The 17,482-nt window shown below is 46.9% G+C and overlaps 5 protein-coding genes across 5 annotated transcripts; 1 reads left to right on the plus strand and 4 right to left on the minus strand.

Moving 5' to 3' along the window:
- Positions 1 to 2: 2 nt before the first annotated feature.
- Positions 3 to 2,822, minus strand: POJ06DRAFT_245385 (uncharacterized protein). Its single transcript, XM_056186646.1, has 3 exons — positions 2,569 to 2,822; positions 2,352 to 2,511; positions 3 to 2,294 (listed from the first exon to the last, which is right to left on the minus strand). Exons 1-3 carry the CDS (start codon positions 2,728 to 2,730, stop codon positions 436 to 438), a joined length of 2,181 nt encoding a protein of 726 aa, XP_056046152.1. The 5' UTR covers positions 2,731 to 2,822; the 3' UTR covers positions 3 to 435.
- A 661-nt stretch (positions 2,823 to 3,483) lies between these two features.
- Positions 3,484 to 6,023, minus strand: POJ06DRAFT_235664 (uncharacterized protein; the record flags this gene model as incomplete). Its single annotated transcript, XM_056185843.1, has 3 exons — positions 3,484 to 3,899; positions 3,950 to 5,331; positions 5,392 to 6,023. 3 exons carry the CDS (start codon positions 6,021 to 6,023, stop codon positions 3,484 to 3,486), a joined length of 2,430 nt encoding a protein of 809 aa, XP_056046153.1.
- A 1,128-nt stretch (positions 6,024 to 7,151) lies between these two features.
- POJ06DRAFT_245390 (uncharacterized protein) lies at positions 7,152 to 10,120 on the minus strand. Its single transcript, XM_056186647.1, has 4 exons — positions 8,184 to 10,120; positions 8,041 to 8,127; positions 7,814 to 7,987; positions 7,152 to 7,760 (listed from the first exon to the last, which is right to left on the minus strand). Exons 1-4 carry the CDS (start codon positions 9,910 to 9,912, stop codon positions 7,378 to 7,380), a joined length of 2,373 nt encoding a protein of 790 aa, XP_056046154.1. The 5' UTR covers positions 9,913 to 10,120; the 3' UTR covers positions 7,152 to 7,377.
- A 682-nt stretch (positions 10,121 to 10,802) lies between these two features.
- POJ06DRAFT_54098 (uncharacterized protein) lies at positions 10,803 to 13,728 on the minus strand. The gene is made up of 4 exons (XM_056191185.1): positions 11,967 to 13,728; positions 11,822 to 11,908; positions 11,593 to 11,766; positions 10,803 to 11,547 (listed from the first exon to the last, which is right to left on the minus strand). The coding sequence occupies exons 1-4, from the start codon at positions 13,681 to 13,683 to the stop codon at positions 11,105 to 11,107; spliced, it is 2,421 nt and encodes an 806-aa protein (XP_056046155.1). The 5' UTR covers positions 13,684 to 13,728; the 3' UTR covers positions 10,803 to 11,104.
- Positions 13,729 to 15,552: 1,824 nt separating this feature from the next.
- POJ06DRAFT_265569 (P-loop containing nucleoside triphosphate hydrolase protein) lies at positions 15,553 to 17,469 on the plus strand (the record flags this gene model as incomplete). Its single annotated transcript, XM_056189087.1, has 7 exons — positions 15,553 to 16,016; positions 16,072 to 16,400; positions 16,464 to 16,582; positions 16,632 to 16,679; positions 16,742 to 17,212; positions 17,265 to 17,405; positions 17,455 to 17,469. The coding sequence occupies 7 exons, from the start codon at positions 15,553 to 15,555 to the stop codon at positions 17,467 to 17,469; spliced, it is 1,587 nt and encodes a 528-aa protein (XP_056046156.1).
- Positions 17,470 to 17,482: the final 13 nt, after the last annotated feature.

The following is a 17,482-nucleotide window of genomic DNA, read 5'->3' on the forward strand; positions in this document are numbered from 1 at the left end:
TCGCTCTATTGTATGTAACGACCTCGTGCGGCTCGTGGCGGGTTACTTACGAGTACACTGCATTGCTATTGGGACGGAAAATTGCCGCTCATTACATACTATTTAAATATATTCTCAAAGATAAAACGCTAGACCTACGAATGATATCATGTAGCCTATTAGCAACATTTCTCGTATCCCACGCCGGGCCAAACCCAAAGTCCGTCCACAACGCAATACACCACCAACGACAAAGAAAACGATCGAGACAATACAGCAATAACAATACCCATGTAACTAATGACATAGACTAAATTAACAATGTGACCATATTAAACCAAATAAACCCGCAACCAATTGTCATGTAGAATCCGCAAAATATTGACCGCCGCCCAACCGCGACGACTAAGGGAATCATCGCGGCGCAAAACACACCACCAATTGTACGCCACTCTTCTACCACGCTGATCCTTCAGAGTCATCGACAAGCTCGTAGTCGTCATCACTCAATTCACCTAGATCCTCGCCGCTGACAGTTGACGAGGCAGCCTCGCTCTCGGCGACTTCATGATGGACGGGCGCCCCGACGGTGGCAACAGACTGAGCGACAGACTCAGGCTGGACTGTCGTAGCGCTTGACGAGGTCTCATCGTCCGCGTGGGCAACAACGGAGCTAGTTGTCGAGGTGTTATTGACGTTCAAGACAGGAAACATCATGTCCGAGGCATCTGAATACTTGCTCCTGGTCAAGTCCTCTTCGCTGGATTCCTCCTCAACTGCAATTTGGCACCAAAGGTTTTCACCAAACCTTTCGCCCTCGCTGGTCACTAATTTCCAGAACGAGACATATGATCCCTTGGCTTTCGGTGCCTGAAGCATAGCTGCAAAGCACGCAGACTCACCAGGCTGCACCTCGAAAGGAGAGATAGAGGTATTCGTCGCAGTATCCTTATCCACAAACATTTTGTCACCGCCGACAAAGACAAGTGTGACACCTGCAGGCCAGGCGCTCGAGCCGTTGTTCTTTAACGACCACGACTGGAAGAACAGCTCCCCTGGTCGGCAAACCATACCATCTTTGATCGCCTGTTCAATAAACGACGAGCACAGCGCAGCATTTGGCTCGACTGTTTTGTTGGCCTCAGCATCGAGGTTGATGAGATCAACACTGGCTTCAACTTCCTTCTCCTCAACAACCTGCTTTTCTTCTGGTTCCTCGACCTCCATCGCAACTGCTTCGGCGTCCACAACGTCCTCCTGTGGCTTCTTCTCCAAAGCATCAACAGTCAAGTTACGAATGGGTGTCTTTAGCTTGATCATTGGGTGTGTCGGATCATGGGGGTAGTTGGGCAGAGCCTCACAGTTCTCACAAAGATCATAGTTCTCGCAAATCGCGCACTTATATCTGTTGCCGACAATGCAGTGCTTACCCTTCTCGCACATGGGGCCATCACAGAGGATGCCAAAATGCATGGCGCGCTTGTCGTTGACAGCCTTGATATAGGCCGAAGGATGGGAGATCTGGATAAAGCTGTGGCCCGGATGTGCGGTCTCAGCATCCTTGAAGCAAGAGCCACAGTAATCAAAGTCGGGGCAGTTGGCACACTTGTAGCGCATGCCTCGGATTTGAGTATCACAGCTGTCGCAGAATGCATGGTGACTGACTTTCGCAGTCTCACCTGCGCGAGCGCACTTGCGACCGCCTGTTGCATGTAAGATACGGGGATGAGGATGATGGACATGGCCAAGAGAATGTGTCCGGTCATGAGGTGCCCGACGGTGAAGAAACTCCCTCGGAGTCGACACAGCCGATGTGCTCTCGTGGCTCGCATCCGTTGCCATATCGGCAATCGAAACTCCCTTGGAGAGTGAGAATGCCTCCAGATGATGAGAGTCGTCAAGGCAGTGGTAGCCGTCCTTAACGCAGCTGCAGCAAATATCGAAATCCCCAGACTGGCAAATCTTGCAGTGGTAGTAAGTCGTGGATTTGATATCGCCATGGCAAATGTCGCATCGAACGGTGTACTCCGAAATCGCGCATAGTGGAATGGACGATGAATCCTCAGGTTTGTCAGAGTCGGATTTTCCGTCTATTGATAACAACGCCCTCAAGTCGGTAGCAAGTTTCCCCACTTCCTCTGACACCAAGCTCTTGATCATGGCCTGCGCCTCTTCAGATTGCAGAGTAGCATACACGGACGCCGTCAAGTCCTCAAGCGACGGCGCTGGAGAAGACTGCTCCTCCGCCTTGGTAACTGCCTCCTTCTTCCATGTTTTCGTGGAATTCTCAGCTCGTGCGCCCGCACTGCCTAAGCCTTACATCCACATTAGTCACCCTCAGATATGTGGCGCAGACAGTAGAGCTAACATACCCTCTTGAACGTTAAGCTTTGCCTTTCCTTTTACAAAAATAGAATTACGGAGAGACTCGTATGAACTCTTGCCGTCGAGTGGCGTGAACCCATGTTGCGTCGTAGAATATCGCTCGATGGTGATAGGCGTACCTGGGGGAATCTCAAGCAGCGATTTCAGCTAAGCAAACAGTTAGTATCTCCGTCACCCCAGCGTATATTATGAACCCGGCCATACATAATCTGGGAACGTCGCTGAACGGAACACGCCGGGAACAAGTCGAAAGCGGCGGATGCTACTCTTGTAGTTCACCTTTACAAGCACGGACGGCGCTTGACCCGGAGTAACATCCGCTGGAGAGGTTCTGGTGGATGAAGTAACCTGCCCAGAAGTAGACATTTCAGAATGCGCGCGAGTGCAACGATGACGTCTGGGATGGATGAAGGAGATGGCGGTGGAAGTGTCCGATGGGAATTAGGGAGATCGAGGTGCGGCGATAACCGTGGGGGAATCACTCATGTCAGCGGACGTGCAGCGACAGTCGTGTTAACCTGAATATCAGCACCGGGTAACAGATTACGTGTGCACCCGAAACCACACTCAAACTGGGCGAATTCGCTATTGGTGCCGAGATACCTTCGAGCTAGCAATTCGGAACTTCTGCTCCTGAACCTGAAAGTTGGATAATAATTGATAGGAACAAGTCAGATTAGGATACTGTGCGGCTGGACTGCCGGCGTGGGCTATTTGTCATAGTTCTTACGGGAGCTTCATTGCCGATAATTCCAGTCGGTATTTACAGAGGTACACCACTAACTCAAGATAATATGTAAGTCAACTTATAATTGGGACTCTGATAGTAGAGAAATAATCCTGAAACACTGAATAAATTGGTCGCAACTAGTGACATGACAATAACTTGACAAAACGTAAAACATCATAACAGAAAAGACGCATCAATGACGATACCATTACTGCAAAAAAAATCTACACTTTTTTGAACAGAATAAGAGAATGCAACTCGAAATAAAAAATACAACTGTTCCGGCAATAACCCAAAAATAAAGAGACCATTATAAAGCCGTAAGTGAAACATCAACTAATTAAGCAAATGATACATGAAATTCAAATCACAACGGTAATGACTGTGGATTAATGCTGATAATATGCTGTCGACTGAGGAACATGAGAATAATAATATATGCCGCCGTCGACGGGCTGAGCAGTAGGTGCCACAACTGGCATGACAACAGGCGGTACCTGCGGTGGTGTGGTGGTATTTTCTGCATAATATTGATAGTATTGCATCGGATCATAGAAATAGACCATGCCGTTAGTCTCCTGTGCAATTGTGCTGCCGGGAACATTCGCAACGACTGGTTGAGGTGAAGGCGCAGCAACAGGAAGGATGGTGCCATTTGGCATAACAACGGGGGGATACGCCACGGGAGACATACCATCCATCGACGTGACATAGCCTCCTTGAGCGTATGCACGCGGAACCATGTTCCTCATCATGCCCTTGTTGTCCTGTGTCTGCGACGGATAGTAGTACTGCTGCACAGGACCTATACTATCCATTAGCATTTCCATAACGACTAGATAAAGCTGTACGTACCATGAGCGCCATCTTGCCGTGGTCCACGATACCCGTTAGAAAATCCACGAGGACGCTGTGCATATGTATACTTCTGTTGCAGGCCGTCAACCGGACTCTGCCGGGGAACAGGAGGCTCTATGTCCGCCACGCTCACAAACTTTGTTGGTCGCGGCTGATGCATGACTTCAGGCGTCAAACGATACTCCTGAGGAATCATAGGCACCGCCGGTAGAACTGCGACAGGCTGGCCCACTGCTGGTCCAGCCGAATGCGGTGGCAACGGCGTTGGTACAGGACTGGGCTGCATGGGCGGAGCTTCATGCTCCGTGACGACTGTGGGAGGCGCGGACTCGGATTCTGTCGCAACAGGCATTTCTGGAGACTTTGACTCAGTAACTTCCAATGTAGGTGTAGGCGCGGGGCTATAGACCGATGCAGGAGGGAGCCTGACTTTCGGAACTGCAGACGGTTCATCATCTTCAAATAATGCTGCGTTCACAGCAGTTTCCGACGCAAGGTTCTCATTTTTCTTCGGTGGCGGGACATTCTCAGATTCTTTGCTATCATCCTTGCTGGGAACGCCCGATATAACGACCCCATTGCGACGGCCGCTATAATCAACGTTCTCTCGGGGTGTACCGAACTGCCGTCTGGCATAGTAACTGCGAGACATCTGTCGCGTATCTTGATTGCTAAATCTAATATCTCGAGACATAAATGCTGGCGGCTGATTCTGTCCCGGAGTGTCGAACGCAACTCCAGCACCAGTAGCTTCGCAAGCCGCTGACCTAATGGATCTCGAAGAACCGTCCGCTTGATCTGCCTCAGTTGTTGTTCCTAAAGCCAAGTCGCTGGTGGATGCGGGCGGTTGTGGCGAGCTAGTTTCGATTTGATGTGGTGTGATGACTTGTGGACCTTTTACACTTTCTGTCGGCAACATTTTATCTTGAAGAGAACCGACCTGCTGAAAATTTTGCCCTTCTTCTAGGCGAATGTCAATGTATTTGTGGCTTCTAGAAGAGGCGCTTGTCCATGGTCGTTCCAGATTGCTGATAGTGTCAGAAACTGGAAGACGTATCTGAGGAACCTTGGAGTAAGTTGAAGCAGCAGTATCTGCGCTCGGAATGGCGGTCTCGTCTGTCTCAACTGCCTGACCAGAATTCCCCCCCGTAGCTGGAGGATGGACAATCTTTGCCTTCATATCGGGAAGATATATTCGCACTGGACGCCGCGCCAGTCGCGGGTCCGGAGAAAAACTGTACTGTCTGCGATGATAGCCTTTAATGATCTTCGACGTCGTATCGCCAGGAATTTTGACATAAAGTGGGCTCTGCAATAGAAGAGTCACAATATCTGAGTAATTTGGTACCTGATCTTGCCGCGACGACCATCTGTTGGGCCTGACCAAAACCATTAACTTAATTCAAGACTGTTAAATCACTACCTCATAACAATCTTACCTCATAAATGGCGAATTCTCATGTCTCTGACCACTCCTTGGGATCGCCATAGATTGAGGTCTAAATCCATTCCTGTTGTGCCCATCGCCGCTATCCAGGCGGCCATAAATATTATGGCGCGGTTTTTGCCTTCCATCATACTCGCCTAATGCGATGATCTTTCTCGCGTCGAGATAGTGAATGGCTCTCGGTCTACTGCTGGCAATCTTCGCTTGGTTAACTTGCCCGTCTTTGTCGACGACATCGGGAAATCGATCCCATCCATTAGAAGAATTGAACCGAGGCCGCGAACTGACGGCAGATGGGGTTGTGGGAATGTTCACTTCCGCTACACTCTTCTGGCCTTGCCCTTGAGGAACTTGTGAAGTAGATGCTGGATCAATGACTGTTGGCCGTTGCGAAGGAGGTCTTGCTGCTTCGTCCTGTAGAGATTGATTATTATTCACAGCGGCCCCTTCAGTCCTGCCTTCAGAATTGTCATCGCCCGAGCTTTCTTCACTCAAGCTGGAGATACTGGAACTACTGCTGCCAGATTCTGATACTGAGGAGTTATTGCCAACGTCGATCTCGTCTGAAGCTGAGGCAAATCGTCGCCGTCTTCGCCTGATCAGTGCGCTCCTTTTTGGCGGCATCCCGTATATCTCCGTTGTTTAAATGCAATCGAGCACAACTATCCAGTAAATAAAACACCAAAAGCTTTCGAGCGTTCGAAATGCAAATCCCAAAAGCACTCGATAGAATAGAAATCAATGAAAATGAGTGGCTTTGAGTTAACGAAAATCGGCGGTATATGAAGCACTGAGAACACTTCGCCTCCCTCTATTACAAACACGACCTCCAACTTTTTTTGTCTTTGCGCGGCGGGCCCTCGCTTGTTTTCAACGCTGACATTGGCCGCCTAAGCCACAAAAACCAAGCACAGCACGTGTTTAGGGTACATCTCTCTAGCTCCGTTGGTACAAGCCAGAATATATAAAACCTCCCAATTCCGTCGATTTTAAAATTTTTTTTTTCTTCTTCGTGCGGCGACCTGGTATCATCCGTGTTGTTCATCTCTCTTGCTTTATATAATTATACCGACTGATGAATGTCATCTCCAGGTCAGAGTAATGTGGTATAAAGGCATTTTCTCGCTTGAAAAATATGTCTCACGATAGACCGTCTAAACGCCCATTCCTTCTTCTATTGTCGCGGAGTTTATTGGTCACCCATTCGGGATGATTGGTAGACCCGTGTTGGGAAGATGGAGGGCTGGGGTGTCGTACATTTTTATGCTTTCTTTTTTTATGTTACTGGACCTAACTCTGCTTGCTTGCGAATGGACTAATTTGTGTCATCATGACCGTACCGGTCGCTTTCTCGATCCAGTTACACTTCGCTATAGCTACTATATGCCGTCGTAATTCCTAAATCCTGGCTTAGATAAATTAAAGGCCGGGATTGGAGGACATGCGAGTTTGAACGTCGGCTAATAGGCGTCATACAGCGAGTTAATCTGCTTAGTTTGCTCGAAATCTGCACATTCCGTTTCTTCCATACCTTTGACTTTAGATATATTCTTCGGTTAGCTGCCGGGAACCATATATGCACTCCTGGGTTTGATCTCTTATTACTGACACTTTTCGGAAGCTGGACCTGGGAGAGGATAGGTGTTTGACACCATGGAATACCATTTATGAACACCCTTTTGGTACTAGTAATTGTACGCGTTATAGTCTTGTAATCATTTATGCAATGCAAACAATGAAATTCAAATTCTATCCTCCAAATAGATACGCCAGCTACATGGCGTATAAGCTCCAAGGTCCGGTATATGCAAAAGCGAAGTAAAGTACACAAAGCTCCAGAACAAAAGACAAAAAGACGTCATAGAACAACATACAAAGAAACTCCATGTAGAACCCGCGCCAAATATTCCTGTCACGGTCGATTACAATCAACATTGCCAACGGAACTGTATCAAATCAACTCCTTCGGAAAGTATAATTAAACATAATGTACATTAACTGGTCGTCCACTCTCGTCCGCGATCCATGGATCCTCCAGTGGGCAAACCAAGTTCGGGTTGACGTAGACCTGATTTCGTTCCCGCTCCTCGTCGAGTGTCAGTGAACCCGTACGATGGTGCTGGTATTGTTTTATTGCTCGTAACGCAATAAAGTATGATAGAGGAAGGTAATGGTCGTAGAAGTTGTACATGAGAATTATTGTCGCGATTGGAAGCGGTGCAAGAAGACCTGAAAGGACGTACGCATTATTCGCGACAAGTGTACCGGCGGTCGTGAACTGGAAAATTAGAAGGCCAATACAGACACGGAAAAAGATCATCGGCCATGACTTTCCAGTGGAATGTTGTGGGTGTGACATCGCTGTGTTCTTGTTAGTAGCACGTTTTGCAGTAATCACTGATATGGGTACATACAGTACATGAGCTGATACTTGAATGTGAAGTATCCGAGAACGAAATAGACGAGACCAAAACTGAGAATCTTCGTCGACATACAGCTGTATAGAAGACATATAATCAAAATCAAAATTGGCTGCGGTAAAAAGAATCCGTAGTTGAAGTTTGGAGGCTTGTAGAGGTTATGATAATCTAAGACTTCGTCAATCTTTCTGTACTAATCGATTGTAACAACTTAAGCGCACCTCTAGGAGTTTTAGAGAAACTTTTGATGAAAGGATACTTGAAAACCACACCAAACTCCAGTAATCGAAAGGGAATCATACCGATACCTGAATTTACATTAGTCGTCGCCCACAAGAACATAGACATGATACACGAAACATACCCTGAAGGATAATCAAATTAATGTAGAAATATGATAGCCTCTGCAATGAAATTGCCAGCTTCGAAGCCATCTTAGTTGTATCTTGCAAGTATTTGATGAAATTGCTCAGAGTTCCGGCAACCGTGAAAAGCAGAAACAAGTTGAAGAAGATATAGAAGAAGTTCTTGCCGACAACAGACAGTTCAACATCGCCATGTGAAATGTATCCCTGCAGATTTGAGAGCCCGTTGTACATGAAGGGAACGAGAACATTGAGCAACGTGAACAATAAAGTGGGAAGGAAACCTGTTACCAATGCTTTCAAAAGCTTGGACGTTTCAAGCGCCCGACCAAGAGCGGGCCAGAACCTCGAAATCGGTTCCTCATTGAGTAATGCAGCGACAGATGCAACTGGGAAAAAGAGAGCCACAGACATTACCGCTATAATTGCTGTGATAATCCAGCCTCGAAGTAACCTCTCGAGGCGCGACTTGTACAAGTTCGGCCAGATAACGTCATGCGGAGCAGGAGCATTGCTCGCAACGAGTTGATAAGCATTGGGATCCAACACTGCCTGTGCGGCCATCTGCGCACTAGCAACTGAGTCCATAGTCACAAACGCAAGTGCTGTAGGCTTATACTCTTTGTGGCGGGCAAGCTTAATCTGCTGATCCATCTTCTCAAGCTGAGCTGTATAAAAGTCGATCTTATCAACAAGCCTGCCACCAAACCACTTGCAGAAACCCACGCGAAGAACAGGCCGACGGCGGCCCAAAGATTCTGTGCCATGGATAATGCTAGGTAGAGCCGGAGTATGTGAGCCGAGTAATGGAGCCGAACTGTCATCTGTCCCAAGAAGGATAGGTGGTGACTGTGGAACAGAATTAATGTAAGGGATTGACCTTGCGCTCCGTTTCACGCCCTCGCTGCCAAGATATTCGGTCCATGCCCGTTCAACTTTATTCAGCATCTTGCGCCTCCGGTCCATTAACTGGTCAAGTTCTTTCCAGTGTCGGCATATGGTGATCGACTGAACTTGACCAATACCAAGAGACTCAATATGTTCCTTCAACGCATCTTCAGTTCGCAATTCAACAGGAACACCAGAAAGTCTGATAGTGCGGTCGGTAATGGAGCTTTGGCTTCCCAAATAGGACTGTCGGAGTTGTACGACGTGGTGAGTCTGCTTTAGCAGGAAGTAGCCAGCTATGAAGGTGAAGATGTATGCGAACACAACGTAGCTCCACAAATACGTGTCAAATTCTGTATCAAATGGCGGTGTGTCTTCTGCAATATTCGGATTAGGTGCAATACTGTCGACGAGCTGTATCAACTTGTGATGAGGGGTCATGAGCAAGTTGACGCTAAAAGACTCCTGGTCGTATCTCCCGGTGTAATGCAATCTTATCGGACTGATAATCGTAACCGAAAAGAATAAGTATACTACAAGTAGCTTGATAGTCATACTAAAAAACCCGAGAAATACAACGGCATCTAAACCTGCGTACTCTAGTACTTGTGCTTCTGTTATCCTGTAGAGTGGTAGTATCCAGCCGAAGAATGTCTTTGGCATTGGCGGCAACCCCGTATGGTGGGCAGCACGAGCTGCATAGAGGCCTGCCCATTGAGTGCGAAGGATGCAGAAGGCGAGGAAAGCAGAACCACCCAACGAGCCTGCGATGACAAGCTGTGTTGTCAAAACCTTAGACTGACTGCCGGAGTATATTGGCGAAGTACTAGGGTCGTCCATGACCGCACGAGACCAAAAGATAGCGAACGACAGTAACGTTTGTGCTGTTACTCGCAAAGGCACAAAATCAAGTTGAAATGAGCGAAAAAATTATAGGTTAAAAGTGAGGGAATAAGAGGCGCAACCAAGAAATGATTCGAGCGATATTTTGCCAGGGCAAAAGGCACCATAATTTGTATGACCGGGTCGAGTGACCTCGCGACAAAAACGCAGACAAACAAACTATGGTCGATCACATCGGATCACGGATCACGCAACACACAAAAATGTCTACTACTAGTCAAAATTAGGACTAATGGCCTAATCGCAGAGACGGAAATACCGACTTAATCCCGAAGTCCCAAGATATTCCAGACTCGACAGGTAAGCGGCGCACGTTATCTCGGGCGATATGAATGTATGGCCTGCTATGGTGCATTCATGACGGGGAATGCCATAAAGTGCAATTTCTCGCCTTTTTACAATATAGCAGAAGTCGAGCTTGCTAATTATCGTCACGCGGACGTCACAACACATAACAGGAACACGACCAGTGGTATAATTGCACTGTACGTGTGAATCATAGATAAAGGGGCATGTAATATGCATCTACCAGTCCGATAAATCGTTCGTCCAAAGCCGCTCGTCTCAAGAAACGTATCACGAAAAATCTGGAATAGAATTAGTTCGTTTATTGGAACTGCTGAGAAATCATCTTGGCTCCCGAACTTCAGGTATCGTTTTAAAACTCATAATTGTCAGTTATGCAGGCTGTGGTTGAAGGAGGCTTTCTGCATCTTTTGTTATATTCGGTTGGCTGATAGTAACACAATTTCCCGGAGCAATAAAAGACGGCGATGTTCATGGTAGCATCGAGGGTATCGTGGAGCGATAACGATTTTAACGGGCAATAAGGTTACGTCACCTGAAACGTTTATCTCCCTCGCTACACTCTTGTCTGGATTTTGCTCGTATTCGTAACCGCAAGAAATAAGTGAAGATATTCACCAAACATTAAATATGCCTATACGAGCTGCATAGTTACAGGGTTGAAGTTATGTTATATACCATCTCCAGGTCAAAATATTAACACCAAACACAATTATGACGATGAGCCAAGTTAAAATGCAAATCCCAAAGCAAACTCCGTACAGGTCGAGTCACTATAATATGCTCAATACATTACACGCATCTTTCACGCTGACCTTCCTCTTCAGAAAATTTCGTCAAATCCTCGCCGTGTCCGTGGCTTGAAAATGTACTGTGACGAATCTGCGTCGAAGTAGACATCCACCGGTTTTCCGGTGCGATCCAAAACGCAGGGCTCCTCAAGCGGACATATCAGATTTGGGTTGATGTAGACATGGTTCAACTCACGTTCCTCATCCAGAGTACGTGAATTAAAACGCCGGAGTTGGCCATGCTTGATCGACCTCAACGCAATGAAGTATGACAACTTAAGATGGTGATCGTAGAAATTGTACATGAGAATGATGGTAATAATGGGAAGTGGTGCAAGAAGTGACGAGAGGAAGTATGCACCTTGTAGACCTAATGAACCAGCCATTGTGAGCTGGAAAAGCAAAAGCCCTATACAAACTCGGAAAAAGATCATTGGCCATGATTTTCCGGTAGAATGCTGTGTATGCGACATCGCTAAATATAATTAGCACATTCCTGGACACTGAAGAACTCGCTTACAATAAAGAAGCTGATACTTAAATGTGAAGTATCCTAGAATGAAATAGATAAGACCGAAACAGAGAATCTTGGTCGACATGCAACTGTAGCAGAGACAAATAATTAAAACTAGAATAGGCTGAGGCAGATAGAGACCGTAATTGAAACTTGGCGGTTTGTATAAATGATAAAATTCTGCATTGACAGTTAGTACAAGTGACCATGAAGTGAAAATAGGGCCAAACCGTACCTCTAGGCGTCTTGCATAGAACCTTCAAGAAAGGATAGCGTATGACAACCCCGAACTCTAACAGTCTGAATGGGATCATGCCAATACCTACTCCATATTAATTGCCTGTAATCATGACCTTTTGAAGCATACGGCTACCAGGTACCTTGCAAAATAATAACATTGATATAAAAGCTTGAAAGATATCTTAGAGCTCTCGCCAGAGTATATGCTATTTCTGCAGAATTCATAAGCAAAGCTCTGTAGTTAATTGCAGTACCAGCGGCCGTGAAAACGATAAACATATTAAAGAAGACATAGAAGAAATTCTTCGCAACAACCGATAGCTCAACGTCCCCATGCGAGATATATCCCTGTAAGTTGGAGATACCATTGTACAAAGATGGAGCAATGCTGTTAAGGATTGTGAATGCAACCGTTGGAAAGAAACCCGTAACTAGAGCGGACAAAAGTGGAGAGTCCATCAAGGCATTCCCAAGTCCGGGCCAAAACTTCAAAATTGTCTTCGTATTAAGGAAAGCGGCAAGAGAAGCAACCGGGAATATAAATGCTAAGGTAGCGAAGGCTATAATCGATGTGATAAACCAGGATTGGCAAAATCGACTGATGCGCGACTTGTACAAATTCTGCCAGATAACATCATGTGGTGCAGGTGCACTGTGTGCAATTAATCGGTACACACGGGGATCCAATACCGCCTGCGCAGCCATCTGAGCACTTGCCACTGAATCCATAGTAACAAAAGCATCGCCGGTGGCAGAAAATTCTTTGCTACGAGCAATTCTCACTTGCTCATCGATCTTCTGCAACTTCGAGGTGTAATAGTCGATTTTGTCGACAAGCTTCCCGCCAATGCCAAGATACTTCAAAAGCCCGGTTCTGATAAGAGGGCGTTGGCGGCCACCGTAGCTTCCATTCGCCACTGAATCATCTGAATTATCCAATGTTGCCGAATTCCTTGAAGTCTCGAGTAAGGGGGTAGAAACTTCTCCGTCACTGCCGACAGAAATATGTATCGAAAGGGCGACTGCATTAGCAACCGGGTTAGGCTTTATTGGGCGTTTTTTCACCTTGCCATGAAGGTACTCTGTCCAAGCGCGTTCAACTTGGTGGAGAGTAGTTCGACGCCTGTCCATTAACCTGTCAAGCTGAGTCCATCGTCTGCAAATAGTGATAGATCGAACTTCGCCAATTCCTAACCCCTCTATATGCTCTTTCAGTGCTCCTTCAGTTCTTAAATCCGGCGGAATACCGGAAAGAAGAATTGTACGGTCAGTGATCGAATTTTGACTACCAAGATAGGACTGTCTGACGCGTCCAATATGGCGGGTCCGCTTAAACAGTAGCAATCCTGTAATAAATGTAAAAATATACGCAAACGCGACGTAGCACCACAGGTACACGTTATAGTCCTCTGGATCTGTGGTCTCCTCATTCTTTGACGCATTAAGTGATGCTCGTCGGGATATGCTGATCACAGAGTCCTGGTCGTAAATGCCAGTGAAATACAATCGTATCGGACTGATAACAGCAGCAGATAAGAATGCCCAAATAGCTAGGAGTTTGATGGCCATTCTAAAAAATTCCAGGAACACGAAAGCGTCGAGTCCTGCATGCTCCAAAACTTGCTCGTCTGTGATACTGTACAATGCCGGGATCCATCCGAAAAATGTGTTTGGAAGCGGCGGGATATTGTTGTGAAGCCGGGATGCCCGAGCTGCGTAGACTTGTGGCCACTGGGTTCTGACGACGCAAAACACGAGACATGCAGATATTCCGAGCGAGCCAGCGATGACTAGCTGCGTGGTCAGAACAAACGAGTTTTGGACCACCTTGGGTGTGCCATCGTCATAGTCGGCCATGGCTATGGCACGGAAGCTGATTGAAGCTAGACAGGCCGAGGAGCTCCAGCGTTGTAGAAGCTGGCAACTCGGGGGACTTTTGGGCACCCTTGTATAAGACGGCACCAGACCCATCGTTTTTGACAACGGCGAGATCCGATACCCCTTGGATGTCAGCATAACTGGCAAGGAGACAAGACTCGACGTACGCTACTCGGCCATAGGCTAAAGTAAACTCGGTCGTACCAAGTAGCTTGCTCGCCTTTGTAGAAAGACGACCTCACTCCGTCACAACTCGAATCTGATTTGGTTAGTGGCAGTAGATGAAGGGTTCGTAGGTACTAAGAATCTGAATTTGGTTAGCGTCATTGCATCGATTACTCCCCGCTTGCCACTGGCACTTCCTTACCTTGTTGAGAAAGGCGTCGCAGGGACGGGATCAAGTGTCTTGGTTCTCGTCGTCTTGGACCGAATCCCGCGACGCCTCCTGTAAGTAGACGAAGGGTACCATGGATAACTGCCCTCTTGCCGCCTTGGTGGTCAAAAGGATCTCAGTCCGTCGTAGACTCCCCTCTTGCCACAGGTACTCCTCTACTTGTTGAGAAGGCGTGGCAGGAACTTCACCAAGAGGCTTGGTTTGGTTCTTGCCGCCTTGGGCCGAATCCGGCGACACTGTCTGTACGTAGACGAAACGTTCGGGTGCAAATCTGAGGTGGAGCGGACGGAGGCGGCGGTTGGGTTGTATTATAGTTGGAAGTGGCTTATACTGTGCAAAGCACCATTTAATTTGTTTTTTTCTTGTTTGTGCAACGTCGAATAAATCGCGCAGGCAGCAACCGCATGTGAGTTTTCTTGGTAGGATGCGTTATTTCGAGGAAGCGAGAAATTGACAAGAACAGGCCGACGCAAGACGCGTGAATGAATGAAGTGTGCGAGTTGGCGATCATGTCGCGTGTCGAGCGCGACTGATTTGTTTACTGGAGACCGTCCGTGCAGGCCCTAACCCCATGCTGCCAAGAGCCGAACGTGAACTCGCCTCGCTATGACAGCGTCGTCACCCCTAAGTCAGCTCATATTCGACAAGTTATTAACCTAGCAAGGGGACACATTCGAAAGCTGAGCGGTTCAAAACTACAATGCAAATTTTGGAAGACAAGACAACTGCATATTGGAAGCCATAAAAACTGACGGAACGGGATCAGGCCTCTCAACATTGCTAGCTTGACTGGGTCAAGATATTGTGGAACTGTTGTGCTAAACAAATTCGACCACGCCTAGTCGAATGTGGCTCTAGCAAGGAAGAATGCTTACGTTTTTGTAATTGCAGGGTCGGAAAGTCAGGGTCCTCTTGATTCTGGAATTTTGTGAGAAGGCAGTGATGAGCCGACCATGAAGTCGTTGCGGCGAGCCAGCTGTATCAACCTGGCTGAGCTTGCAGGAGTTTCTGGTCACTTCGTCTTTGAGCCTACAGTTTAGAGTGTGCCACATGATGATTTGAGCGCGCTATTCAAGATTACGGGCTTCCTGTGCTTGAGAAGTTGTAGTGATTCAAAAATTAACATGATTTCTGACCGAAACTTTTACCGATTGCTCACGATCACCTCGATAAAAGCAATCAGCAGCACGTGAAGGGAACCGAGCGTAGTTTTCGACGCGTAATCGGTCCACGGTTGTCTAACTCTGTACGGAAGTTTACCTGCGCTAGTTCCAAAGAGGAATAGCAGCTGGGGTCCCTATTTGGTATCCATATGATTTTCTTGCTTGGCCAACTGTTGGCAGGGTAACTAGATACTACTTGTCTCTACGCGTCCCTGCTCAGCCAAATCGATCAACAAAACGACGCATCGTGTAATGTACTTGTCTGCGTGATATTCTACACTGACTGTAAGTATGGCCGTGGATATCAAGACTAGTAGTGGACAGCTTATTCCACCGCCGACTGCGATTAACCCGATATCGACAACAACAATCCATCTTGAAGTTCTTGTTAAATCTGAGACCACTCAACGTTATAGTCGCATTCGGGCGCTAGTCTCGTCGTTCATCCAGGACAACTTTGCCGCACTCCGTTTAAACATGGTTATATGCCCATCATCTTATGACGATTGCGGATCACTTGCGCAGAAAGTGGAACGGATATCCGTCGTTGAAATACAAGGTCCGCGACCGACGTCTGATATCATACCCGTCACCAAAGCTTGCAAGTTCGATGTCCATGTGTATGAATTGAGAGAGCAAGTCGAGAGTTTTGCTCCAGATTTAGAGCTATCTCCAGTTACTATAGACGACGAAGGGACAATTGCTGCTACTGTCAGTGAACTACCATGCCGAAATATAGACGGATTATGGGAGAGGTAGTACTGATTCGTCTATATGAACAACATATATGACCAACACTAACCAGAGCAGTCTTGTTTTTGACGAGGATATTAAGCATCGTCTTCTACACTTCATGAGCACGATAATGCTTTTTTCCGACCGGCAAGTGAACCATAAGATTGTATCGTGGAACCGGATAATTCTTCTACACGGACCACCAGGAACGGGCAAGACGAGCCTATGCAAAGCCATAGCCCAGAAACTCACAATTCGGCTTTCCAAAACTTTTACTGATGGAAAATTGGTTGAGATTTCCGCGCACTCTTTATTCTCGAAATGGTTTAGCGAAAGCGGGAAACTTGTAGGCAAACTGTTCGCTCACATTCGCGAAATGATGAAAGACGACCAGACGCTCATCTGTGTGCTAATTGGCAAGTCTACGTTGATATAGTGTGGTCCTGACGGTCTAACCTGTGTTCTAGATGAAGTCGAATCACTTGCTTCAGCGCGTCAGGCGGCCGCCGGAAGTACCGAACCTTCTGATGCTTTGCGTGTCGTGAATGCGTTACTAACAGAACTGGATAAACTCCGTTCGGCAAAGGTTTAATGGAGTAGTTTGGCTGTATTTGACATATACTAAAGTTACTTAGAATGTCTTGATTCTGACCACTTCTAATCTGATCGACGCCATGGATCCTGTATAAATATCTGACATCTCACATAGTACTTTTTCAAAATCACTAATAGCATACATTTGTAGGCATTTATTGATCGTGTCGATGTGAAACAGTATGTCGGCCTACCCTCAACTGCGGCAATCTATGAGATATTGCGGTCGTGTGTCCTTGAACTCGTCCGTTGCGGACTAGTCCGCTTAGACCACGACATGTCTTCTTTGAACGGCAGTACCGAATTCGAAATTGGCGTCGGTGATAATGACATGGACACAATGTATAACAGTAGCAGATCATCCTCTAGAACTTCGTCGTCAGCTCCGTCGCTGGTCGATCTTGATTGCGACGTATCGCAATCGGTACACAATAGCGGTCCTCGAGTTCGCCGCGCACGCCGAATGAAGAGCCATGTGGAGGAACTGTTGTTGGGAAGTAGCTTGTCAAATGAGGAAAAAATTGAAGCGCTTATCCCAGCATATTCCCAAGCCTCGTTAAACATTTACTCTAAACCTACCACATACTCCTCGCACCTGATACGGATTGCGCAAGATTGCAAAGTATTTTTGGGCTTTATAGTTCGAGTATTTATGTCGTGTTGACTCAGAATAGGATTTAGGCGGTCGTACACTGCGTCGTTTGGTGGTTCTTGCCCACGCAAAATACATACATCGACCACTATGTACAGTTGGAGACTTACTGGATGCTTTGGCACGCGCTACAGAGGAGGAACAAGTTGCACAAATGGGTGTCGTAAGTTCGGGAACGCAAAGACGAAACGAATCAAGTTAATGAGTGCCAGTTGCTGCTGTTGTGATGTTAATTATTAT

This window comes from Lipomyces tetrasporus (assembly GCF_029532465.1).
Source record: "Lipomyces tetrasporus strain NRRL Y-64009 chromosome Unknown POJ06scaffold_2, whole genome shotgun sequence".
Taxonomy (NCBI): domain Eukaryota; kingdom Fungi; phylum Ascomycota; class Lipomycetes; order Lipomycetales; family Lipomycetaceae; genus Lipomyces; species Lipomyces tetrasporus.